The sequence below is a fragment of the Podarcis liolepis genome (genome assembly GCF_965112155.1).
Source record: "Podarcis liolepis genome assembly, chromosome: 14".
In the NCBI taxonomy this organism is placed as follows: Eukaryota; Metazoa; Chordata; class Lepidosauria; order Squamata; family Lacertidae; genus Podarcis; species Podarcis liolepis.
Window position 1 is genome coordinate 43,139,859 of NC_139569.1, and position 27,095 is coordinate 43,166,953.

At 46.6% G+C, this 27,095-nt stretch overlaps 1 protein-coding gene and 1 long non-coding RNA gene across 3 annotated transcripts in view; one reads left to right on the forward strand and one right to left on the reverse strand.

The window, feature by feature from the left end:
- The first annotated feature begins 6,275 nt into the window (after nucleotides 1-6,275).
- Nucleotides 6,276-27,095, forward strand: part of LOC310693598 (tropomodulin-3) — a 50,523-nt gene continuing 29,703 nt past the window's right edge. The window contains exons 1-4 of one of the 2 annotated variants that reach the window (XM_083475972.1): nucleotides 6,305-7,909; nucleotides 8,139-9,264; nucleotides 22,681-22,887; nucleotides 26,017-26,173. In XM_083475972.1, the coding sequence (XP_083332098.1) occupies nucleotides 22,762-22,887; nucleotides 26,017-26,173 (283 nt within the window). In that variant the 5' untranslated portion in view covers nucleotides 6,305-7,909; nucleotides 8,139-9,264; nucleotides 22,681-22,761. Of the gene's footprint in view, nucleotides 7,910-8,138; nucleotides 9,265-22,680; nucleotides 22,888-26,016; nucleotides 26,174-27,095 lie in introns of both variants that reach the window. The other variant, XM_083475971.1, reaches the window with a different exon arrangement.
- LOC310693819 lies at nucleotides 20,856-21,318 on the reverse strand. Its single transcript, XR_014519392.1, has 2 exons — nucleotides 21,191-21,318; nucleotides 20,856-20,979 (listed from the first exon to the last, which is right to left on the reverse strand). It is a non-coding gene; the product is annotated as an uncharacterized lncRNA (long non-coding RNA).

Here is a 27,095-nt window from a genome sequence, read left to right on the forward strand (position 1 = left end):
AATAGGAAGACATCTAAACAACACACAGGCAAATCGGGATGAATGTTCTTTGTTGTATAAGTTCCCACAAATAAATTGGGATGAATGCTCAGCAAAGACCAGGCGTAGTCTAACCTCTGCATAAGCTTTGTGCAAGCAAACCAGGATGAATGCTCAATGACATATGAGGAAGCTGTAGACCTACATCTGCCAAGGCATACTATTATTTTCTCTTTTCCTCTCCCAAGCTCAAGCCATTCTATGATGGGAATTCCAGGTTAGACAAACAGGGCTAGTTCAAGACATGTGGAGGCCAAGGATGAGGTCGTTCCTCCCCACCAACTGCCATAAATAGAAGCCTACTGGATTGACAGCTGACTCTTCAACTTTGTGATATCCTCCACTACACCTGAGAGCAGTAGCCCAGGTAAGGGGATGCTGTCACAGCTCTGTGGAGCAAACACTTCTGTCCTCCTAAAAAGGAAAATGGCCCAGAGATATTGGAAGCAATGGCAAGGATGGGATAGGACTGCTGCTGCACACACACTTATTGTGTCAACCAAACAATTTATTGGATCAATGTGGACTCCTCCCCCCCCCCCATTTACAGAAATCTTAGTCAATTAATCCTATGCAACTTTATTCATCTGTTAAACCTGCACAAATGTGAGTTGACAATTAAAAGTATTGGGGGAAATGACAGGGGGGAACATGTACTGTACTCCACCTTGAGCTCTATGGAGGAATGGTGGGATATAAATCTAGTAAATAAATAAATGGTGGAATGGAGTATTCTGGAAAGGGGTGTGACTTGCTGGCTGGAATGTGAACAGGAACACTGTGCACCGCTGTGTTTTGTTGCAGCAGGTCCCGCTTGTTCCAATTAACAAATCACAGATTCCCTCTTGCAATGTTTCATTGGGCTCTTTACTTGAGTTTCTGCAAAAAGAGCTTCTTTCTGGTCTTTGTTCGTCTTTCTTTCTTTCTCTCTTTCTATTTCTTAAAGACATAAGCACTGCCAACTACTCATCTCTTCTGTGTGTCTTTTAAACATTTTGTGTTTCCCCGAGAGCTGGTACAGTTTAAATTTCTGTTTCATGGTAGATGTCAGAAGTTAGGCTACTCCTCTGAAAAGGAAGTTTTACTATTACTATATATTTTTTTAAAAATCTCCCTTGCTCAAGCATGTAGTTGCAAGTTTGGGAAAAGACTCGCCTTCTAAGGAGCACTGGAGAATTATAATAGACCTCTGCTCAATGGCAGGCATACTCTTGAGCATACAAAAGCCTCTCTTCATCCAAACTATGGGCAGGGTGCCAGAAGTACTCAACTTGGCTTGGTGGCATCTCTCAGCGCCACCCCCCTTCCCGCCTATCACACTCAGAGGAAACTGTCACAGCCATTATACAACTCAAGCAGATCAGTAGCAGAAAACTCCCGGTTTAGCATAGAGGGTGCTTTTCATGGGATGGAACAAAGAGCTCTAAGATAGCATTGTCTTTCATGTGGGACTCTCCCATCCCAAGCCCCCAAGAAGTGGGGAAACGACAATGGACCATATGTATTGTTAAGGCAAGCGGTAAAAGCAAGGCTACGTCATGGAAAAGCCTTGTAAGATTCTGCAGTTTACAAAAACGACATTAGTTGGGCTAATGACACGAAATGCGGCGTATGTGAACTACCCGATGTTCACATGAGGTCTGAGAAAGTGCCAGATCCGATAATAATTGCCACCGAAGCGACAAGTGACACTTTGGCCTTGTTTTCCCTATTAAGAAAGCATATCATTTATTTAGGGGACGCGGGTGGCACTGTGGTCTAAACCACAGAGTCTCTTGGGCTTGCCGATCTGAAGGTCGGCGGTTCAAATCCCTGCAGTGGGGTGAGCTCCCATTGCTCTGTCCCAGCTCCTGCCAACCTAGCAGTTTGAAAGCATGCCAAAAAAAAAGTGCAAGTAGATAAATAGGTACTGCTCTGGCGGGAGGGTAAATGGCGTTTCCGTGCACTGCTCTGGTTTTGGTGTTCCGTTGCGCCAGAAGCAGCTTAGTCATGCTGGCCACATAACCCGGAAAAACTGTCTGTGGACAAACGCCGGCTCTCTCGGCCTGTAAAGTGAGATGAGCGCTGCAACCCCAGAGTCGCCTGCGACTGGATTTAACTGTCAGGGGTCCTTTACCTTTTTTACCTTTATCATTTATTTATTTCCAATTGGGGGGGGGGGGCACTGGTGCATTTTATTCAGGCTTGTAGTCGACCTGACCTTTTCATTGGCCTGATGAAGTTCTGATCAGCAGTTTGAAAGTTATTAAGGTTTTTCCTCCCCATGTTAAGACCTATGGCAAAATAGGTTGTGCCCTGCTGTCTTGGCAATGGACCACCTAGGTATGCAGAACTCTGTTTCCCATGTGATGCTTCTGCTCATTCTGGGCACCATTCTCTATCAAAAATGTAATAGACTCTCCCCTGCATTATGCAGTTCTTAGTACTTTGGGATCAGAGCTTTTCCTTTATGCATCCTTGAACAAGTCTTGCAGGTGTGCCTTCCTGATCATCCTGTGCTTTGATGGCAAATGATATCAAAGGCCGTCCATCTCTGGTCAAACTCTCTCTTGTCCTGCCACCACTATAAACATATTGATTCATGTGCTAAGGTGAGTGATTGCTCAAAACTGAACCTGGTTTGAGAGAGGTAGTAAAAATGATGATCCTGTTTTTGTCCACTGTTGTGGATGGTGGTGGTGTGAACTGAAGTTGGCAGTGCTCTGGGTGGATACAGAAGACCTGGCATTTCAGTGGCAGAGGCATTTCTGACTGTTAAGTCGAAGGTGCTGCTTTATTGCTTTGCTACACGAGTTCCAAAATTTCTGTTTCTAACTTGCAAAGCTAAGCAAAAGGGGTGGGGGATGATGGCTTGCTTCTTTTTAGAGCATAGTATGAGTACTAAGGGACGCGGGTAGCGCTGTGGGTTAAACCACAGAACGTAGGGCTTGCCGATCAGAAGGTCGGCGGTTTGAATCCCCGCGACGGGGTGAGCTCCCGTTGCTCGGTCCCTGCTCCTGCCAACCTAGCAGTTCAAAGTACAAGTAGATAAATAGGTACCGCTCTGGAGGGAAGGTAAATGGCATTTCTGAGTGCTGCTCTGGTTCGCCAGAAGCGGCTTAGTCAAGCTGGCCACATAACCCAGAAGTTGTACGCCGGCTCCCTCGGCCAGTAAAGCAAGATGAGCACCGCAACCCCAGAGTCGGCCACGACTAGACCTAATGGTCAGGTGTCCCTTTACCCTTTACTAAGCTGAAACTATTATTTTTCTTTTCTTTTTTAAATTTTAATTTTTTATTGGAATTTTATTTACAACATAACACAACCCCCAGCCCCCAATACACATTAAACGTGAACATAACATACAGTGAACATAACATACAACAATACAAACAACCAAATAAAAGACTTCCTTTATCCTGTATCTGGCCTCCTTATTTACTTCTTATAAACTGTGTCCTTTATGAATAATTATTAAGATTTTTCTAATTATAACTTAAATATCCACACAGTCTCCTGCAGACATTAATCGAAACAAGTCCAGGTTAGGGCACGGTTTTGTGAAGTATTCTCTGCATTTCCCTCATGCTTTTTGAAACTCTTGTCTAGTGTGATCTCTAATTGCCTCTGTTAATCTAGCCAGTTCAATATATTCTAACAGTTTATCTTGCCATTCCTTTTTTGTTGGCACAGTTTCTTTTTTTCCAGTTTTTAGCAGTTAGGATCCTTGCCGCTCCTGTGGCATAGAGGAATATTTTCTGATCTTCTCTTGCTATGCCTGTGTCCGTTATCCCTAGTAGAAAAGCTTCTGTATTTTTCATAAATTTATACTTAAACATCTTTTTAAGCTCGTCATACACTGTGTTCCAGAAGCTTTTGATTTTTTCACAAGTCCACCAAACAGGTATAAATGTCCCCTCTGTTTTACCACACCTCCTGCACAGATTTGTTTTTCTCTTCTACATTTTAGCTATTTTGGTAGGTGTTAAGTACCATCTATAAAACATCTTGATTAGGTTTTCCCTCAGTACTTCACAGGCTGTAAATTTCCAGTTCTTTCTCCATAGTTCTTCTTCCCATGCTGTTAATTAATGGTTTTCCCAATATCTAAAGCCCACTTGATCATTAGAAACTATTTATTTTTCTTTAAGAAACATGCATGTTGAAATGTATGTTTCCTCCCTGTTCCCCTTATGTCAGCTCAGATAGTCAGTAGAGCATGAGACACTTAATCTCAGGCTCATGAGTTTGAGCTCTAGGTTAGGTAAGTTTCCTGCATTGTGGAGTTGGGACTAGATCAGTGTTTCCCAACCGGTGTTCCGCGGCACACTAGTGTGCCGCGAGACGTTGCCTGGTGTGCCGTGGGAGGGAGGCGGGCGAGTCGGGCGGCGAGAGGCGGGGCGGCGGCGGCGAGGAGAGGCCGCCCAGCGCGGGGCTCTCGCCGTCTGCCTGCCTGGCTGCCTGCGTGGCGCTGACGTCACGGGGCTGTAACATGCCCCACATAGGCACACGCGGGGCGGCGAGCGAGCTCCCTCCCACATCCCATCGCCGCTCGCTTCGGCCGGCCTACTGGGCTGTCGCAGGCGGAAGGCCTGCGCATGCGCGAGGTTTTCGCGCCTTCGGGATTCCCTTCACGCCTTCCTCCTCCCAGGTCCTTGAGAGCGTGGGAAGCGGCAGCGCGAGACCGGCGTTGAGCCTGGTAGGTATTGCGCTTGCCAAGGCAGTCATTTGGGAAATGAAAACTTGCAAAGCAAGCAACCAGTTCAATCTGAAGTACGTGTATGCTTAATATCCTGTATCTGAAACCTGTTCTGCCCCCTCCCCCACACTTGGTGCCATTTTCATCTACACATGCAGCAGAGTAAGTTGACCCAGAATAGTACCAATTCAGATGGCAGATGGGAGAATGACAGTGCTGAATGCTTTCCCATGTAGAACAGTCCCTGCAAATAAAAACCTAGCATATTTGGAAGAGGGATGCTAGCCTAACCATTACCTTCTATGCTGTTACTATTTTTTTATTTTTTTTTACATAAGTAAAAAGTGACCTTTCCCCATCTGGCATGGTGGTGTGCCTCGAGATTTTTTTCATGAAACAAGTGTGCCTTTGCCCAAAAAAGGTTGGGAAACACTGGACTAGATGACTTGCATGGTCTCCCTTCCAACTCTACAATTCTGATTCTATGAACTTTAATTCGGAGAAAGGGCTGTAAAAGTCACTGCTTTGTAGGTTACAAGGGCAAGGGTCCTGTCCCCCCCATCCCTGCCACTCAAAAAACCTTTGTTTACACCCCCACCCCAACCCTGGATGAATTGGTGGGAGAATGTGGAAAAGAAATTACTGGCCTCTGGGTGGAGTCAGTGCCCATGATAAGAGTGTCCATAAGGCCGCTCTGGGTAAGATCTGGAATGGGAGTGTCTGCAGTACCCTAGGTGAGACATGGGTGCTTGAAGGTTGAGTCTTGGATCCAAATTACTGGAAATAAGATATAGTACATCATCTGGAGCATGTTGATATTTTGCATACTACTTTTTAATTTCTGCATCAGGCAGTATTTTCTCTCCCATCTAGTTTTAAGCTGTTAAATTGTTTTATTTTTATTGTTTTATACAAACACATGGATTGTGTGTTTTTTACATATATCGGTTGACGACGTTGTTGTAGTTGCTGCTGCTATTTATTTTGAATTGACCAGATTACACCAACACCTTCCCAGTGTTGGTGAAGAATGCACCCCCCTCTAATCAATTTCATGAAACAATTTATTTTAAAAATAACAATACAGGCACTCAAAATTTGCAGACAAAATGTCAGTATTATTATCATTAATAAATTATGTTATGAATCCGCTTTAGTGGTTTATTTTTAATGGAGCAAGCAAATTATAATATAATATAATATAATATATAATATAATATAATATAATATAATATAATTATATTATAAGTGGAATGCCATTCGGTGGAGTGCGAGACCCTTAATGTCAGGGTCGCGGGTTCGAGCCCCACGTTGTGCAAAAGATTCCTGCATCGCAGGGGGTTGGACTAGATGACCCCCGTGGTCCCTTCCAACGCTACAATTCTATTATTCCTTCTTTGGGGGAATCCCAGGTCTGTATGTGCAACGGAAGATAGGGCGGCGGCGTCATCCCCGGGATTCTCCGCTCCCGCTCCATCCCTCGAGCGAGAGGCATCCGGACTACAGCCCGAATCAATGGCGGACTACGCCTCCCATGATCCCACGCGAGCACCGCCTCGGAGCCCGTCCTGGGAGGGGCGCGCAGGCGCAGGGGCCGGGCGGAGACTCGGCAGCCGCAGCCTTGTACGTTTCCTCTCCTTCTTCGAAAAGGCTGGGAGAAGTTCGCTGCCTGGCTGGGTGAGTCCTCCGGGGGCGACGAGGGTGGTCGGGGCGGGAAGGGCGGGGTGGAACTAGCCGGGCCCGGGTGGGGCTCTTGCATCTGGAGGGAACTTCTGTCATTTTGGCCGCACTTTGGGAAAAGTTGGGGGGAAAGATTCCTGCCTTGCCGGGGTTGGACTGGATGACCGCGGGGGACCCCTTCCAACTGCATAGGAGAGGCGGAAAGAGGAGGGAGCTAGCTGCCGTTGTGGGAAAGCAGGCGTAGCTGCTGCTTCTTATTATTATTTATTATTATTTATTATTTAAAAGGGTGGTATGCACAAGGACAAAGAGTCAGTTGAAGCTTTCTTTTGTGGGAGCAATTTGCTCTGCAGATCCAGCAACGCGGAGTAGGATCCGGAGTCGCTCCACTTCCACACCCGCTTCAGTTCTTCCCCCGTGCCTCCCTTCCCCACAGCTCTTTTCCTCTGCAAACTTGACAAACTCACACCCAGGAAGCTCAACTCCACCCCTTGTCGCATCGTGAATCTTATCCACCCCCCCCTTCTCCGTCTCATCTGCAAGGATTCCCTCTCTCTCTGACTACATGCCGGCTCCCCAACTCAAGGAAACTTCCTTCCTCTCTGTCTCTCTCTCTCTGAGGGGAAGAAAGGGGGAAAAATGTTTTGCAAGTGGGGTTTGGTGTTCTGTTGGATGCTTTTGTCTCCCCAACCCACCTTGGGCTTTTCTGCTCAGGACTGCAGCGTGCAGAGCTTAGGGGGGTGTGTGGTTTTTTGTCACCAATATGATTTCCCCATAAAGAGGACAGATGTGTCACTTTTGTTCCGCAGCTGATTAAAAAATGGCCAAGAGTTTAATGGCAGGTGAGAGAGAGCCTTGTTTTGCCAAGGTGCCTGCCTCCCCTTGGCTGTGGAACATTTTGTACTACGCCCAACATCTTGGTACAAGCGAGTCCTCTTTTGCTTTTCGGTGTTTCCATTCCTGTTGCATGCAACAAAAGATCGCTCTTTGCTTTACATCTGTTCTAGGTGTGCAGGGTGAATGGAAAGGGAATCCTTTCTCACTGAGGTCCAGAGTGAGCAACTTTTAATTTAGACTCTGGACTTGCTAACCTTAATGCCCTTCCTGTTTCCCCAGTGCCGGCTGAGGTGGTAATGTAGGAACTAGGAAGTGACTCACACTATATCTTTGAAACACATTCTTTCCCTCGAAGAATTCTGGGCACTGCAGTTCGCAAAGGGCTGCTGGGAACTGTAATTCTGCGAGGGGTAAACTACAGGGCCCAGAATCCTTTAAGGGAAAGCATGTGCTCCGATTGTGCTTTAAAGGTACGGTGTCTTCATAGCCTTGTTTTGGAACACCTTGTGCAATTGATGCTCCTATATTTCCACCCTATAATGGTCATTGGGATTCCACCAAATTTTCTGGGCACATCTGTAGGCGTGGATTGACATGCCCATCTGGGGGTGTGAGGTTAAAGACGAGGAGCTGTCCCTGCCCCTCTCAAAGAAGTACATTATTTATATTTTTACAGTGGTACCTCGGGTTAAGAACTGGAGGTCTGTTCTTAACCTGAAACTGTTCTTAACCTGAAGCACCACTTTAACTAATGGGGCCTCCTGCTGCCGCTGTGCCGCCGTCGCACGATTTCTGTTCTCACCCTGAAGCAAAGTTCTTAACCCGAGGTACTATTTCTGGGTTAACGGAGTCTGTAACCTGAAGCGTATGTAACCTGAAGCGCACGTAACCCGAGGTACCACAGTATTTCATTTCCCGTTGGGTGGAGGGCTGTCCTACATTCCTGTCAGATTGGCTTTGTGCTGGTATGCTGTTGAAAATGCTTTCAGGAGAGTAGGGTGCTAGAAATGAAAATAGTACCGATGTTCCATGATAATCTGCGTAAAGAAGGTGGTCTTAAAGGGAAATGTGCCGTGGAAGCCCATCATGTATGCCTCGTTGGCACCAGACCTTTCTCAAGCAGCTCACCAGGCTGAGGAAGGCTAGAGGCTCATTGTATGAGGCGACTGAAAAATACAGCAAATAAACAATCCAAGCCTATGGCTAACGGGCCTGTGCTTAAATAAAAGACTGGTCTATCATGGTGGCAGTTAAACAAACAAACAAACAAACATCCTAGAATCATAAAATCATAAAATTCTGGAGTTGGAAGGGACCTTGTGGGTCATCTAATCCAACCCCCTGCAGTGCAGGCTTCTTTTGCCCAAGCCGTGCCTCGAACTCGCAACCCTGAGATTAAGAGTCTCACGCTGTGCTGATGGAGTTGTCATTGGCATCCATTTAGCGGACTAGAAGAGTTCAAAGAATGTCAACAGTGTCTATTGAAGTATTCCCATGTTTGTAAGGTGTTGCTTTCAGAAGTTGGGGTTATATCCAATGCTAGTCCAGACCCCATCCGCACTAAACATTTAAAGCCGTATCATGCTGCTTGAAACAGTCATGGCTTCCTCTAGTCTTGGGAACTGTGGTTTGTTATGGGTGATGAGAGCTGCTAGGAGACCCCGATTCTCCTCACAGAGCTGTAACTCCGAGGGGTTTAACAGTCTGTCCCTCTTCCCAGGGAACTCTGGGGATTGTAGCTCCTTGAGGGGAAAAGGAGTCTCCTAACTCTCAGCACCTTTGACAAACTAAATTTGAAGTGCTGTGACACTCCTTCAAGTGTATTGTACAGATGGGACCAAAGTTAATGAACATGACTAATTTGTGTTTAAGCAGATGACTAACTTACGTCCAGGAATTTCACTGAGCAGAACTTGGTTTGATACAACCTCGAGATCTCCTACTTATCCTTTTCTTCTGCTTGTATTATTGTGCTACAGTTTCAAATGAGGTGTTTTACCTTCCATGGGACTTTTTAAAAAGCTGCACAGGTATGTGTCCGTCCCCCCCAGGTATCTTGACTCAGGAATGCTCACCTGATGTGGTGTGCCTAATAAAATGTTAGGTGTGCGCCGTCACTCTTATTAATGCAAAGCAGTTCCGGTGCTGAGTGGCGTAGCTGAGTAGAAACAGGAAATAAGAGCATTTGAAAGGTATGTTTGGCTTCTAGAAATGGTACTTTGAATGGCAGGGCTCCCTCCTGTCTCTAGGCTCTGTTTGCTATGTAAATGTGTACATACTCGAAATGTTTCCATAATGCTTGGGGCATCTCCTAGACCAGTTTGTTTGCTTTGGCCTCCGGGATATAAAGTTCAGCAGTGGGACGGTTGTGGAAACAAACAGAGCAATTGTCTTTCTTCTTTTAAAGATAAACAAACAGTGGGAAGAGAACGGGGTGGCAGGCAAAGCACCCCAACCTTAGTCCTCGTGATGCTGGGTGTGTCCCTCACGAGACTTTTTTTGAGTGGTGCGTGCTTGGGAAATCTTATAGCAAAAGCAGATGTGAGGAGTTGCGAGCTGATTCCCAAAGGGGACAAGTTGTCGCTGCTGGAGGAAAGGGAAGAGGGAAAAATTGGTTCAGGCCAAAATACAAATTAAAAAATAAATAAATCTCTTTTTTTTATAAAATTTTATTGGTTTTTCACAGTTTTTCTAAACACAGACAATACACAAAACAAACAAACAAACACACAAACAAACATGTATAATTTCATATCCTTTTTTTCTTAAACTTACTTCGCCGACTTCCCCATACCTCCCCTTTCTACATCCCAATTTCCGAACCTATTTCAGCAAATCCTACCCCTTGGTTTTATCAGATTTTCCCTTATTCTTTTCTTTTACTTAATCTTTTATAGCTGTAATCCCTCTTTTTCTAAAACCTCAACATTTTAACATTCATTAATTTTATAATACTTCTTAAGATAAATTTTGAATTTCTTCCAATCTTCATCCGCCGTCTCTTTCCCCTGGTCACGGATTCTGCCAGTCATTTCAGTAAAAAATAAATAAATCTGGCTTGGGATACCTAGAATCGCTGAGTTGAGAGGGAACCATGATCAACCAGAAATATCAGTTAGGCTTACACTCTCCCCCAATCTACTGATAGCTCAGCCCACACCACAGATGTGGCACCTCAAGTTCAGGGACCAAGTGTTTCCCTCAAGCCCTTTCAGCCTGCCCTTTGTGACCAGGGGTCGGCAATCTAAGGCCCATGGGCCACAAGCGGCCCATGGGGGTCGTTTAACTGGCCCATGGACCTCCACCGTCCACTCAGTCGGCTCTTGTGCGCTGGGCTAAACCGACGCGGAGTAGAGCAGGGACTGCCTTCCGCGATGCTGGCCGGCTTCCCATTGGCTGCAGGAAGCTCCTGCAGCCAATGGGAAGCTGCATATGCCTCCTCCTTGCTGGAAGGAGCACAGGAAATAGTGTTTGCGCATGCGTGCGCGCGCACTCCGGGACCGTGAACCGGCCCAAGCTACAAAAACTTTGCCGTTCCCTGTTCGTGACTCTCCCTGGACCTGTCACGCACCTGTTTGCACACTCAGCAAATGTTTTCCCTCTAGCTGGAAGGCATCTCTGAACCCTGATAATACTTCACTTTATTTTATTATTGAAGTTTCCACAGTACAATTAGAAAGAACAAACCAATCTACAAAAAGAAAATAAACCATGGAAAGAAGAAATGGAAAAAGAAACTACAAAATCCTCTTTCACCCCTATATCTTAACTTTCATCCCCTGCAGAGGAAGGTGTGCTCTCCCCTGAGCTCCTCCCTCTCTTGTCACAGTCTCCCACCCTTTGAGATCTTCCCTTACCTGCCTCTCACACGGGGTCCTCAAACTCCTCCTCCTTCATCTGTATACAGTTTTTACCAAAATACGAGAGAGACAACAACAGCAACAAACAAACAACTACCAAGGGAAAGGAAAATAGAGGGGAAAAGGTAGGACGTCCAGCTAGAGCCATCTGTCAGTTGTGTATGCAGTATTTCTTCCAAATCGTCAAATGCTCAATCTAGGTTATTTGATTGTTCCTTCCTTTGCTGGAAGTTGTTTTTTCAGCCTTCTACCCGGTACAGTGGTACCTCGGGTTACATATGCTTCAGGTTACAGACGCTTCAAGTTACACACTCTGCTAACCCAGAAATCATCAAATGCTCAATCTAGGTTATTTGATTGTTCCTTCCTTTGCTGGAAGTTGTTTTTTCAGCCTTCTACCCGGTACAGTGGTACCTCGGGTGACATATGCTTCAGGTTACAGACGCTTCAGGTTACAGACTCCTTTAAGCCAGAAATAGTGCTTCAGGTTAAGAACTTTGCTTGAGGATAAGAACAGAAATCGGGCTCCGGCAGCGCGGCAGCAGCAGGACGCACCATTAGCTAAAGTGGTGCTTCAGGTTAAGAATAGTTTCAGGTTAAGAACGGACCTCTGGAACGAATTAAGTACTTAACTTGAGGTACCACTGTACTGTCCAGTTCGTTTACGAAAGTGTAAAGAAAATTCTCCAGTTACTGTCTTCACCATTATAAAACATTCCCTCTTTATTCTTTTATCTCCTCCAAAAGAGAAGCTGGGGTTTTTAAAATCTGTGTTGGTATATTAACACATAGTAGTTCAGTCGCTTTATGAGCTTCGTTTGCGTCCCAGTCCATTTCCTGTGTCATTTCCATCCGAATATCAGTTCTGTACCTGATAATGCCTTCTGATGGGTGGCTGTGCATAGAAACCAGCCAGCTCTACCAAGATAAAATATCTTCCTTCACCCACTTTTGCCCGAGCCCCCAACCACCACTGGCAGGCATCCCCCAGAAGAGAACATGGCCCCCAGGTTGAAAAGCGTTCCCCATTCCTAGCCTGCGCAAACCAAAATTGAGCAGAGAACAATTGCATTACAACAGGATTAGGCCATCTCCGGGCCTTCCAGTGTTGCTGGACTACAACTTTTTATGGCTCCAGACTACGTAGACCAGCTTCTTGGACCTGGGGAGGGGCAGGGGAGGGTACAAAATGTGTCCGTGTCTGGAATAGAGAGTCGTGAAAGAATGCTGGCAGACTGTGGTTGGAGAGAGGAAATGGAAAATCACTGTGGGTGGGTGGGAAGATGCAATGGAGTGTCCTGGGAAGGGGATGGCTGGCTGGCTGGAAGACTGAACAGGAGAACGTTTTTGCTGAATCCATAAGGCAGATTTTTATGGCACAACTGGAGCAGGGATGTCCGAACTGGTTTCCCGGCTGTTGAAGAGTTAACGCTGCTGCCAATGTGAGGGTTCTCTGGTGAGAAGGTTGGAAATGGTCTGCCTTAAGCAGCTGGAACCTTTTCAAGCCTGTGATTGATGGTGGAAAACTGATAAACTTTGCCTACAAAAGACCCTCCCTTCTCCTGTTGAGGTTCATCCAGAGGCTGATTGGAATAAGAGGTGGACCAAAAATAAGGACCATGTTTTAAGGCTTCTTAGTTCCAAACCAGCTCTTGTTTATTTTCCTCTGATGTCATTTTCTATTTTAAAACTTCAGCAATGGGGCTTTGTTTCGCAAAGATCCTCAGTAAATTTGGAAGCCCTGCCCGCCTTCTAAAGAGAAAACAATTAGGACTCTGTAGCTTTGCAGGTCACTCGTCTCCAGTAACCTCTTTGTAGCCTTGTTAGTGCCTGAGGTCAAGGGGTCCTGAGTGCATGTATTTTGCATGCCTCTACTAAAACATTTATTTAGGTCTTAATTCAGGACAAATAGCAGCAGTTCCGTTGCTGCGGGTAGATAGCTCCAAAGTTTTCAGGCAGGGGACCGAGAAACTCTGGAACATTACTGCCAGTCCAAGTTCACTCTACATGAGTTAGATGGACTAATGACTCAGGCCTGGTATAAGACAAATATGTTTATCTAAAGCAAGTTTCTATCCCTCATCGTTGCAGAGGAAAAACTTGAATATGCTATGCATACAGGCCGCCGTTTGAATCCCTGGTATCTTCAGCTTTTGGATGAAAATCCACAGGTGAATCACATGCTTTTCACGCCAGGGGCCCTAGGTTCGAATCCTGGCATACTTGGTCATTATTCCAGTAGTAGATAGGTAGCCGTGTTGGTCTGCCATAGTCAAAATAAAAAAAATCCTTCCAGTAGCACCTTAAAGACCAACTAAGTTAGTTCTTGGTATGAGCTTTCGTGTGCATGCACACTTCTTCAGATACACTGTGTATCTGAAGAAGTGTGCATGCACACGAAAGCTCATACCAAGAACTAACTTAGTTGGTCTTTAAGGTGCTACTGGAAGGAATTTTTTTATTTTGGTCATTATTATTAGCATTTTCATTGATGCATTGCTTCCCATAGTGTTTTAACAATGAAGTCACTGATGCTAAAAGCACATTAAAAAAAAATATCAAGTCTGGTACAGATAGTACTGTAGGATTTGGAAAGATCACAGAGCCGCTTCCTGGGAAAGTGTAGTTTACTAAGGCTGCTAAGAGATGTTAGGTCACCTCTTTCCCTATCACAGAGGTTCAATTCCTAGAGTGGTTTAACAGTCAGTCCCTTTCTTGCTAAATGTAGGTCCCTGGATTCTTGGGGGTGGGGAAGCCATGACTATTTTTTTATATATATAAATATTTTTATTGGTTTTTGCCATACAAAATTATAAAACATACCACACAATTTATCACCAATACAATCTTATTGGACTTCCATCAGCACCTCTGATAATCCTCCGTCTTAATCACTTCTTATGCATTTCCTAACTTAATATTGCCTTTACATCTCTTAACATATCATCTCTCCTTTTCCATTTTTTACAATATTTCTAATATTAGCCCTCACAGAACTTCTTGTAAACCTACAAACGTAGTCTGATCGTCACAAATACTTTTCAAATAATCCATAAATTTACTCCAGTCTTCGGTAAATTTCTGGTCCCACCGGTTTCGGATCCTTCCTGTTAGTTTGTCAAGTTCCGCATAGTCCATTAATTTCATCCTCCATTCTTCCATCGTTGGTAGTTCTTCTTGCTTCCATTTTTGGGCCAATGGGGAAGCCATGACTAATACAGTGGTACCTTGGGTTAAGTACTTAATTCGTTCCGGAGGTCCGTTCTTAACCCGAAGCACCACTTTAGCTAATGGGGCCTCCTGCTGCTGCCGCGCCGCTGGAGCACGATTTCTGTTCTCATCCTGAAGCAAAGTTCTTAACCTGAAGCACTATTTCTGGGTTAGTGGAGTCTGTAACCTGAAGCGTATGTAACCCGACGTACCACTGTACTGCCTATAGTACAGAGGAGCCCTAAGTTCCTGTAAGAGAACATTGTAAGCAAAGCATCACCTGATCAGGGTTTTTTTGGGGGGAGTGGGGGGTGCTGTTGGCTGCATCTCAGTGTGACATGCATCCTGAACCAGTCTAGCGTTTGCAGTGTGTTCAAACTGCTCAAAATGGGCATCTCATAGGATAGGGGATGCTGACAGACGAGGAGCAAAAATGATGGCAGCACTGATAACCAGATCACATTGTAGCGCAAGAGATGCTGTTATTCCATCTGTTTCCAGATATTAAAAAAAATGGGGTCCATTACTCACTTTGGGACGTTTAGTGATTCTTTGGAATAGAATGATGCAGGTGTAAGATTGTGATGGAGCTCAGAAACAAACTAGGTCCTCCTGTGACAGTTTGGCCAGCTGTACCAATGCTTGATAAGAGAGAATAAGGAGGCCATTGTGCCAGCCTTCCTTTAAAAATAAAATGTTGGCTGTTTGTCTCTAGTCCCCAGCACTCCTATTGGAAAAGGTTCCCTTCTCCTCCCAGAGTATTGTGGTCTGCTCTGATTATAAACAGATTTGCACTACGCTGGGAGAAGGAACAAAAACAGAGCCTAGTGTTGACTTGGCAAATGGATAGGCGGCTTGGCAGTCGGCAGTTCTGTGGTCATTAGCTGCAGGAAACCATTTCCCTTTTAAGATGCTGGCTCACATTGGAATGGGGGTTTGGGAGGTGGGGAGAGGCCCTTCCTCTGATGGGAGCAGCAACTTTTGTTTGCTTTCTAAGCTTTTCTCCCCCACCCCACCCAAAAAACACAACAGGGATGTTGCAATGGCAGCAGTACCACAGTGTTGCAGCGCTCATGGAGAACCACCGTGGCCCAGTGGTTAGTGCATCTGCTTTGCATGCAGAAAGTCCCAGAAATCTGGAGGCAACTGCTATCTGTCAGTCTAGACCAGGGGTCAGCAAACTTTTTCAGCAGGGGGCTGGTCCACTGTCCCTCAGACCTTGTGGGGAGGCAGGACTAGAATTGAGGGGGGGGGGTGAACAAATTCCTATGATCCACAAATAACCCAGAGATGCTTTTTAAATAAAAGGACACATTCTAAAAAACCTGCTCAGAGCTTATGGTGAAAGGCGGGTAATTAATAATAATAATAATAATAATAATAATAATAATAATAATAATATTGCACTCTCCATCCTTCACGAGGCGCACCATTCCAGACTAACCTGGCCCAATTCAATCCCATTTCTAATACAGAATAAAATTTCCATTCCTCCCACAATATCTTATTATATTTCTATCCTTTGCATCCAGGGGGCTTTGGGTGGTTTGGGGGGATTTCCCCCGCTCCCACTGTTATCCTCACAACAATCCTGCGAGGTCGGTCAGTTAGGCTGGGTAAAAGTCACCATGCAGCAGTGTTACTCCTATGCAATCCTGCTGATGTAAACAAGGCTTCCAAGGAACTCTACAAACACCCTCAGTGAGGATTCAGGCCAGGATCCTGGCTCCCCAGCTTGCACCCAGCTCAGAAGCCTGCAAATGGGTGCCTTCCAGTGTGGCATCCTGGAGAGGGAGACAAAGTAAGGTGGCGTGGGACTCGGTGGCGATGTTTAAGTGTATAACCCACTCTCCACGGCCGCAAAGCTTTAAGAAGGTGGTGGGAAGGAATGCAGGGAGATCGAAAGAAATAATTCCGAGTCTCACGAATCTGAAAAAGAGATTGTGTGTTCCTAAGAGAGGAATCACGTGGATGCCTTGACTTTAAACCTGTCGTTCATCTCAGAATCTCCACTGGGTGGAAAGAGGCGATACCTGGCGAACATGGAAGGTGATGAAATGCAAAGCAGGGATGGGCGACCTGTGGCCCTGTGGATAATTAATGTTTGTCTACAGTTCCCTTTAGCCCCGGGCATCATGGTCAGTGGTAAAGGATGATGGGAGCCATAGTCCCAACGGTCATCAAGGTCCCTTGTTGGCTACTTCTGGGTTGAGGTATCTCCAAAGGCAGTAAAGGATTGAGGTTGAATCCTGACAAGGCAGAAGTACTGTTCTTGGGGGACAGGGGGCGGGCGGGTGTGAAGGACTCCCTGGTCCTGAATGGGGTAACTGTGCCCCTGAAGGACCAGGTGTGCAACCGACTCACAACTGTCCATAGAGGCGCAGGTTAAATCCATGTCCAGGGCAGCTGTGTACCAGCTCCATCTGGTGCGCAGGCTGAGACCCTCCCTGCCTGAGGACTGTCTTGCCAGAGTGGTGCATGCTCTGGTTATCTCCCACTTGGACTAATGCAATGCGCTCTATGTGGGGCTACCTTTGAAGGTGACTCAGAAACTGCAATTAATCCAAAGTGCGGCAGCTAGATTGGTGACTGGGAGTGGCCGCCGAGACCATATAACACCGGTCCTGAGAGATCTGCATTGGCTCCCAGTACGTTTCTGAGCACGATTCAAGGTGTTGGTGCTGACCTTTAAAGCCCTAAATGGCCTCGGTCCAGTATACCTGAAGGAGCGTCTCCACCCCCATCGTTCAGCTCGGACACTGAGGTCCAGCTCCGAGGGCCTTCTGGCAGTTCCCTCGCTGTGAGAAGTGAGGTTACGGGGAACCAGGCAGAGGGCCTTCCTGGTAGTGGCGCCCACGCTGTGGAACGCCCTCCCATCAGATGTCAAGGCAATAAGCAACAATTTTACTTTAAAAAGACAACTAAAGGTGGTCCTGGTTAGGGAAGTTTTTAATGTCTGATGCTGTATTGTTTTTAATGTTCGGTTGGAAGCCGCCCAGAGTGGCTGGGGTAAATAAATTGTTGTTGTTGTTGTTGTTGTTGTTGTTGTTGTTATTCTCAGCTGCTGAAGTGACTCTGCCCAACCACACTGGCCATTGGTTCTCCCTAACAGGAAATGCTGTAACAGCTTCCTGTTCAGGTTAGGGTGTTGCCTGAGCAATTATCACTTTGCTTTGACTGGCCATGCTCACAGCTCTTTCTCCCTGCCTAGACCTCTGCTTCCCACTCAACAGCTGTCTCTGGTTTCAGACCTGTTTGTATGCCAGCGCCACTCAAATTCTTGTTTGTATACCTGACACCTTATTTAGAGAGCTGCCGACTTTCACTTTGTATAGAAGTTGGACCGCAGCAGTGTTTTATTTTTGCTGCTAATGGAAAAATAGCAGGATGTGAGTAAGCACATGTCTGTAACATAGATGTTAGGTTAATGCTGATCGTTGGCTTACGTTCTTAACTGGTCCTTGACTTGCAAGCAGATGTCACAATCTTGATATTTCCTGCCCCCTTCCCAAAAAATACAGAATTTACCGGCAACCGACGCAGTTTTTGATATTTACTTTATGTATGATACGCTGATATGAAATCTTACGTTTTGGAGCAAGCGAATGAAAGCTCCGACATTTGATCCCTGGAGTCAAAGAGAACATGGCCCAGTGGGTGACATATTGCCAAGATCAAATAGTTAGGCACTTCCTTTAAAGTAAACAATGACGTTCAAAGAAATCTGTAAGCCGAGCTCTAATGGAATCGAGTAAGAAAGTAGCTTTAGACTTGAGTGAGCAGGGATGTAAGGGAAACTGTGTAATCAAATAAGAGCAAAGTGATAAAATGATGAAATCCTCCCAGATTCACATTCAGGCAATGCCTTCATTAGGCCAATCAAAATACCACAGAATGATTTGCAAACTTTTGAGTTCTCCAGGACTCTTAATCAAGAGTAATTAAAACGGGTGGGATTAGAGCAATGGAGTCTTGCCCGTAGCACTATTAAGTGCTGTTCAAGTTTCAGGTTGTACCTGGGATGTCTGGGGAGGAGAAACACGCAGTGCTGGATCCACCATCTTTGAACATATAATAAATTCCAGGTGTTGTACCCAAACTAAGTCCTACTTGGAGCAGACCCACTGAAATGAATGGGTCTTAGTTAGTTGTGTCCACTCATTTCAGTGGGTCTGTTCCGAGCAGGACTAGCATTGGGGACAAGCACCGCTAGCTGTTACCCAGATTCATCTCCATCCTTAGGTTAAATGCACAGGTTCTTTTGTAGGTGAAAAACAGGAATAAAAAGAAGGCAGGCAGCTTTTAATGAAGCTGGAGGTTATTTACAGCAGGTATGTTGAGTTTTGTTTTGTTTTAAAAAAGTCAAGTGAAGTCAAATTGGGTAACTTATCTATGGTGGTGGTGAGCTTTTGGCCTACCAGATGTTGCAACAGCACCATCAAGCATGACCAATGGCCAGGGAGGATGGGAGTTGTTGTTCAGCAGCGCCTGGCAGGCCAGAGATTCCCCACATCCTGAAATAGATGGAAGGAATATGCTTTCCGAATGAAGACTCCTTGTCTGGTGGCTTAAGATCCCCTTCCTTTAGTTTAGGATCCTGTTTCTGAATGGCTTGAATTCTGCATTCTCCAAGTCACCCCAAAATCAAAGGGATCCATCTTGGCAGATAAGGGAAACTATGATAAAGTGTGCTTGCTCTTGATAGCTGAATTGACTCTTTGGGTTGCAAAGGAAAACAGTGGAAGGGAAAGAGAAGTGTCTACTCCTACTCTGTGTCATGCAAGAAACCACTCCTTGTTTCAGCTGCAGCGAGAAAAGGGTTGTCGTAGAAAAAGATTTGGAACCTGGTGCAGAAAAGAATAAGTGTGTTTATTTCAAATAGGCAACACATTTTATGAAAAAGTTCTTGAGGGCCATAAAAAGAACATGGCTGTATTGTCTACTACTGAGCTGAGGAACATCCCCCCAGATGTGTTTTGGAGACCACATCTAACCCCGAGTTCTCAGCCGTCCATCCTTGTCATAAGGCAGACATGGAGAACCAGTTATCCTACGAGTGCTGTTGGGACTCGGATTCCCATCAGCCACAGCCAGCAAGGCATGTGATCAGGCAGGATGGGAGAAGTAGACCGGCAGCATTGGGAGGCCCATAGATCTCCCCACCTCTCCCTATAAAGGTTTCTAGGATCATAGAAGTGTAGAATGGGAAGGGGCCTCCAGAGTCATCTACTCCAACCTCCTGCCATGCAGAAATCCTTTGCCCAGTGGCCCATGATCCTGAGATTAAGATGCTCTAGTGACTGAGCTGTCTCTGGGGAGTAGTTCATCTCTTCCCTCCCTTGGTTAGCAGTAGAGACTGGTCCTTTTGGACAAAGGGGGGCACTGCTCCACCAACCTCCCTTTGCCCCCAGCCAGCTGCCACCTGCCTGCCATCTTACAGCCAACCTGCCGCCCTCCAAACGTTGGGCTACAACTTCCATCATCCTGGGTATTGGCCATGCTGGCTGTAGCTGATGGCAGTTGAAGTCCAAAACATACAGGAGTTGGGAGAGGCTGATAGAACCAGTAGCTAGCACTGGGATGCAAGCGACTCAGCGGGGGAAATGTTTTGCTGTTTTTGCTGACTCGTGCACCTGTGCTTATGTGTGATCCGCTTTGAATGCAGCCAAGGTTTCCTTTGTGCGCCTTCCAGATTCAGACTGTGAAGGTGACCTTGAGCGGGAACAAAATTAATAAATGGTTTCACAAAGTTTCTGTATGCGCAGCTGACTCCAAGGTCCTGGGATTTGTAACTAGTGTTTGAAGAGTAGATAAATTATCTCCTCCCTGTTTTTGCCTAGTATAGCGTCTCTGGAGTTTCCATTGTTGTTTTAACAATGAAAGTTGTGTACTCAGTTAAGCCAAAGGTTTTCTTCTTCTTCTTCTTAAATGCAGCAGTATGATATGGTAGGGGAAAGGGGTTTGTGCATTTTCTGGGCAATGCATGCCCAGCAATGCAGATAGGCGCTAGATTTTAAACAGAAATCTGAGATGCGACCTGACTTAAACTTGGACAGCAGATCTCAAACTTTACCCTTAAGCTTCCTTAGGGTCATATCTCACTTGACCTTCTGCACTTGAGAGTATGGATGTCTGAATACAAAATGCATGAGCCTCTCAAGCAAAATGTGCACTTCTTGCTGGCGTTTTATCAGTACACAAACAGTATACTACTTTTCCTTGTATATCATCCTGTTCAAATAAACTTACTGCAAAGCAGGATGAACGTAACATCAGTTTGTTGAGTTTTGCATTTATTAGATTTTTAAAAAATAACTTGCTCTTCCTCCCAAAGGATCATTGGATGGCAAAGAACAATCAGTAAAGCAAACAGATCCTAAACAACATGTGAAAATACTTACAAATGGGCACATTTAAATACATGTCTTTAAAGTGCGTGGATTTAAAATATTACGACATCGTAGTTGGGAAGGGATTGGACACCCCCACCTTCTTAATCCCTGGGACAAGTGTCAATAGAATAAGAATAATAACCATAACAATAACGTTGCTGATGAAAACTATTACTCTTTATTTCCCCCCAGTTCTGATTTGAAATTAAAGGGCAAAAGGCAGTAGGCGAGAGAGGAGGCAGAGGTGTGGATTTAAAATAAAACGTAATATGCTGTAAGAGAGCTGTGTTTGGGGTCTCCCCTGGCACTTTCAAGCAGCATTAATAGCAGGTGCATTGATGTGCAGAAGGTGGTGGGAGGGCGCGCGCATGCACACCAGACTATGGAGGTCCTGATTCTCCCCCTGCCCTGGGCCTTGTTTTGCTGCTTGAAGCTGCCCCTCTCAAGCTTCTGTTTGCACCACGAAGCAGAAAGTGCAGATATCAAGCCTGAACCAGCATCTTTCAGGTTCACAGCTTGGGGGATGTAGAGAGGTTTCAGCTAGGACAGTGATGTACAAAGAAAGGTCTAATTGCCTCTCCTAGTGCTGCAGTCCAGATCTAACTTCGGAGGAGGGTACATGGCAGTACAGTGGTGCCTCGCAAGACGAAAAGAATCTGTTCTGTGATTCTCTTCGTCTAGCGGTTTTTTTGTCTTGCGAAGCAAGCCCATTGACAGATTAGCGGATTAGCGCTATTAGCGGCTTTTAGCGGCTTATCTGCTGATCGGATCAGCTGATAAGCGGCTTAGCGGCTTAGAAAAAGGGGGGGGGGAAAGGAAAAAACCAGCAGGAACTCGCAAGACATTGTCGTCTTGCGAAGCAAGCCCATAGGAAATTCGTTTTGCGAAGCACCTCCAAAACGGAAAACTCTTTCGTCTAGCGAGTTTTCCGTCTTGCGAGGCATTCGTCTTGCGGGGCACCACTGTAATTCATCTTTTTAAATAATGATGATGATGCGGAGGTCTAAACAGGTCTTCAGCATCACCTCCTGTAAAGTTGTTGACTGACTCTGAATTTCCTTGTTCAGGTTGTCCTCCCCAGCGGAATGTAGGACCTGAGAAGGTTGATATTTGGGTGGTGCGGCGGCACATTTTTCGGTGCTTGGGTCTCAAGCCATTTAGGGCTTTGCATGCTAGCGCTAACACCTGAATTTGCCCCTGTATCTCACTGGCAGCCAGTGCAGCAGCAGCAGCAATAACAACAACAACAATAATAGGTATTAGTAACAGCAATACGTGAGGGACGCGGGTGGCGCTGTGGGTTAAACCACAGAGCCTAGGACTTGCCGATCAGAAGGTCGGTAGTGCGAATCCTCACAACGGGGTGAGCTCCCGTTGCTCAGTCCCTGCTCCTGCCAACCTAGCAGTTTGAAAGCACGTCAAAGTGCAAGTAGATAAATAGGTACCGCTCCAGCGGGAAGGTAAATGTTGTTTCCGTGTGCTGCTCTGGTTTGCCAGAAGCAGCTTAGTCATGCTAGCTACATGACCCAGAAGCTGTACGCCGGCTCCCTCGGCCAATAAAGCGAGATGAGCGCCGCAACCCCAGAGTCGGTCACAACTGGACCTAATGGTCAGGGGTCCCTTTACCTAACAGCAATACAGGCAATGCTCTTTTTGCACAGGGGTTATGTTCCGGACTCCCTCGCTCATTGGCATAAGAGTGCGCATAAGCCTGCCCGGTTCCGTGCCTGCCACGCCCCCGTTCTGCCCTGTTCCGCCCTTTTTCCTAAAGTATTTATGACGTTTGGGGGCTACTTCTGGGTTAAGCTCATGTGCACCATTTGGATGTGCCTAAATTGCTCCTTGCCTGTAGTTTATATTCTGCCATTGCAGTTGGAACGGCTGCTCTGCACCTTCCTAACTCTCTTGAACTTCCTTCTGTTTGCACACACCGCTACACAGCAAAGTGCCCTTGTTGATGAGTTCTTTGTCCCTCTTTCCACAGTTCCTGTTAAAAGTAAAACCCAGGTTGCCAGCCTTGCTGTACACTTGACAAAGCTGCTTGCCCCCCTCGCAAGCTGAAGCGATGGCTCTCCCCTTCCGAAAAGACTTGGACAAATACAAGGACCTCGATGAGGATGAAATCCTGGGCAAGTTATCGGAAGAGGAGTTGAAACAACTGGAAATGGTCCTGGATGATCTGGATCCAGAGGTGTGTTTTGGGTCAGCGGGACGATTCCCTCTGTTTAAAAAAGTGCTTATCCTGCTTTCTCTTGTACAAACACCATTTACCTTCCTGCCGGAGCGGTACTAATGCTGCAAGAGAGTGCAAAAAACAGTGGCTTGAGACCACAAGAAGCCTGAATGGAATGAGTCCATGTGTTAGTGCTGCTGCACGAACTGCAAGTCCCAATAATAATAATAATAATGATGATGATGATGATTTATTATTTATACCCCACCCATCTGGCTGGGTTTCCCCAGCCACTCTGGGTGGCTTCCAACAAAACACTAAAATACAATAACCTATTAAACATTAAAAGCTTCCCTAAACAGGGCTGCTTTTAGATGTCTTCTAAAAGTTTGGTAGTTATTTTTTCTCTTTGACATCTGGTGGGAGGGCGTTCCACAGGGCGGGTGCCACTACCGAGAAGGCCCTCTGCCTGGTTCCCTGTAACTTGGCTTCTCGCAGGGAGGGAACTGCCAGAAGGCCCTCAGTGCTGGACCTCAGTGTCCGGGCAGAATGATGGAGGTGGAGACGCTCCTTCAGGTATACTGGACCGAGGCCGTTTAGGGCTTTAAAGGTCAGCACCAACGCTTTGAATTGTGCTCAGAAACGTACTGGGAGCCAGTGTAGGTCTTTCAAGATTGGTGTTATATGGTCTCAGTGGCTGCTCCCAGTCACCAGTCTAGCTGCCGCATTCTGGATTAGTTGTAGTTTCCGGGTCACCTTCAAAGGTAGCCCCACATAGAGCACATTGCAGTAGTCCAAGTGGGAGATAACTAGAGCATGTACCACTCTGGTGAGACAGTCTGCAGGCAGGTAGGGTCTCAGCCTGTGTACCAGATGGAGCTGATAAACAGCTGCCCTGGGTACAGAATTGACCTGCGCCTTCATGGACAGCTGTGAGTCCGGAATGACTCCCAGGCTGCGCACCTGGTCCTTCAGGGGCACAGTTACCCCATTTAGGACCAGGGAGTCCTCCACACCTGCCTCCTGTCCCCCAAAAACAGTATTTCTGACTTGTCAGGATTCAGCCTCAATCTGTTAGCCGCCATCCATCCTCCAACCGCCTCCAGACAGTCAGTGACTAGAGTGCAAACATCTTTTCAATGGAAAGCGAATCCTGGGGGAGCCTGGGGCATCTTGGCTGTTGTTGGATTCTCAGCTTCCATCAGCCCCAGGCAGCATGGCCAATGGTCAGGGATAAGTGCCATGTGGACAACCCTGCCAGATCATCTGGTCCAGCATCTCACAGTGGCCAACTAAATGCCTCTGGGAAGTCTTTAAGCAGAGCATGAATTCAACCGTGCTCTCCCCACTTCGTGATTCCCAGCAACCAGTATACAGAAAAGGAGGTAGAGCAGGGTTTCCTAAATTTGGGTATCCAGCTATTTTTTGTACTACAATTCCCATCATCCCCGACCACTGGTCCTGCTAGCTAGGGATGATGGGAGTTGTAGTCCAACAACAGTTTGGCGATACAAGTTTGGGAGAAACTGAAGTACAGCATGGTGAGAGTGACATCTGGATGGCCACATCTGGAATGGCACGTGCCTTGGGTGTGCAGGCGCAATGAATTTTAAGCTATAAACGTTAACAGGTGTGGATTCCAGAGGGAAAAGTCAGCGGATTGTGTGCTGCAACATCATCTCTGGTTCACTCTCCACACGTGGCACTCTTTTCACACCCAGAAATGGCCTGTCCGTGAGCAAGAAATAGGGTGCTCGCAGAATGGATCTGGTTCAGTAGAAAAATGCCAAAATAAAAACAGTTTTGTTTCAGAATAAATCCAGCACAAAATATTATACATGTATGCACATTGCAGCCTAGGACCCTTGTACCTACAGGACCGCCTCTCCTGGTATGTCCCATTGAGGACCTTAAGATCCACAAATAGCAACACCCTAGAGGTCCCAGGCCATAAGGCAGGCAGATTAGCCTCAACCAGAGCCAGGACCTTTCAACACTGGCTACGGCCTGGTGGAGCGCTCTGTCTCATGAGACCAGGGCCCTGCGGGATCTGATTTCTTTCCACAGGGCCTGTAAGACAAAGGTGTTCGGCCTAGCCTTTGACTTTGAACCAGCCTGATCCCCTCCCTCTTTTTCCTTTTCCTTCTGTGATGGAACCCCTATTTGGGGACTTCCCTGGCTTTTCTAGAAGGGATGCGGGTAGCGCTGTGGGTTAAACCACAGAGCCTAGGGCTTGCCGATCAGAAGGTCGGCGGCTCGAATCCCCGTGACGGGTGAGCTCCTGTTGCTCGGTCCCTGCTCCTGCCAACCTAGCAGTTCGAAAGCACACCAGTGCAAGTAGATAAATAGGTACCGCTCCGGCGGGAAGGTAAACGGCATTTCCGTGCGCTGTTCTGGTTCGCCAGAAGTGGCTTAGTCATGCCGTCCACATGACCCAGAAGCTGTACGCCGGCTCCCTCAGCCAATAAAGCAAGATGAGTGCCGCAACCCCAGAGTCGGTCACGACTGGACCTAATGGTCAGGGGTCCCTTTACCTTTACTGGCTTTTCTGGCCCACGTAGGACCAGTCTGGATAGTTGGCCTTCGTGAAGATTTGACGTTTTCTCCCCCCAAGTTTTTGATCTGGGCTTCCACTGAAATGAGGCTGCATTTTAAGTTGTACTTTAACCCTGTTTTTAAGTTGTATTTTGGTCAATTGTTTTTATACGTGATGTTAACCGCCCTGAGCCCGGTCTTGGCCAGGGAGGGCGGGGTATAAATAAAATAAAATTAATTAATTAATTAATTAATATCAGCATCGGGGTGTATCCCAGTTCCTGCCAAGTGGAAGAGAGCCTTACTTCTGTGTGCACAGGGAGGGATCTAAAAGTACTTGCACCAGAAGTAGGATGTGATGAATAAATGCAGATATTATCATTGTGTTAAAACTGTCCTCAAACTTGCAAGTCTCATCCTGTCCCAGGAGATAGGGCTGATGGAAGGAAACATGATAGTGGTGATGGCTGTGCTCCTGAGACAGGATCCAGGAGGATTTGGCCTTTTCGACCCCTTCCTAGATACCTGCGTGTATTTTAGTGCACCGCTTCGGCGGTTTGTTGTTTCTTGACGAATAAGAGTGGTAGAAGTCATGTCGTTTTCGTTTTGCAGAATGCACTGTTGCCCGCGGGGTTCCGGCAAAAGGACCAGACTTCCAAAAAGCCCTCCGGTGCTTTCGACAGGGAGAAACTCCTTTCGTATCTGGAGAAGCAAGCGCTGGAACATAAAGACGTTGAAGATTTTGTCCCGTTCACGGGAGAAAAGAAAGGTAAGGGCGCCTCTCCCCAGCCCCACTGCCACACCAGGCACAATGGTTTGCGCAAACTCGCCCTGAAAACTAACTGACGTGAGTTTACTTCCTCACCTTTCTTCCTTGCTTCTGCTGTAACTGGTAATGCTTGGCTTGGTAGTTGTACGTAAAGATCCAGTTTATTTACTTTTATATTTAAAATAAATTTATTTATTAGGTTTCTCAAATTAAAATTTTACAATCCCGTATCAACATACAATATAAAAACAAGAATCCTCAGAATCTCCTGGACTCCCTCCTCCTCCCCTTTGTGGGTCCTGTTGTTATTCCTTTCCTCCTGCATCTTTTATAATACAGTGGTGCCTCGCAAGACGAAATTAATTCGTTCCGCAAGTCTCTTCGTCTTGCGAGTTTTTCGTCTTGTGATGCACGGTTTCCCATAGGAATGCATTGAAAATCAATTAATGCGTTCCTAGGGAAACCGCCTTCAGACCAGGTCTGGGGACAGTCTGTCCCCGACCTCTTCTGAAGGCTGGGGGGGGGGGGGACAAGGGCTTTTCTTCCCACCCCCAGCATTTTAAAAAACCCCGGGACAGCGGAGGACTTCTCCGCTGTCCGGGGCGATTTAAAAGCCCCTGGGAAGGCAGGCAGGGGGGACAAAGACTTTTGCCCCCCGCCAGCCTTCAGAAGAGGTCCAGGACCTCTTCTGAAGGCGGGGGGGGGGCGAAAGTCTCCCCCCCCCGCCTGCCTTCAAAAGCTGTCGGCGACAGCGGAGAAAGGCGCTGCCTTTCTCCGCTCTCCCGGGAAGGCAGGCGGGGGGGGGGCGAAAGTCTCCCCCCCCCGCCTGCCTTCAAAAGCCGTCCGCGATAGCGGGAAGCGCTTCCCTGCTATGCCGGACTGCTTTTAAAATGCTGGCGGTGGGGAGCAAAGCCTTTCGGCC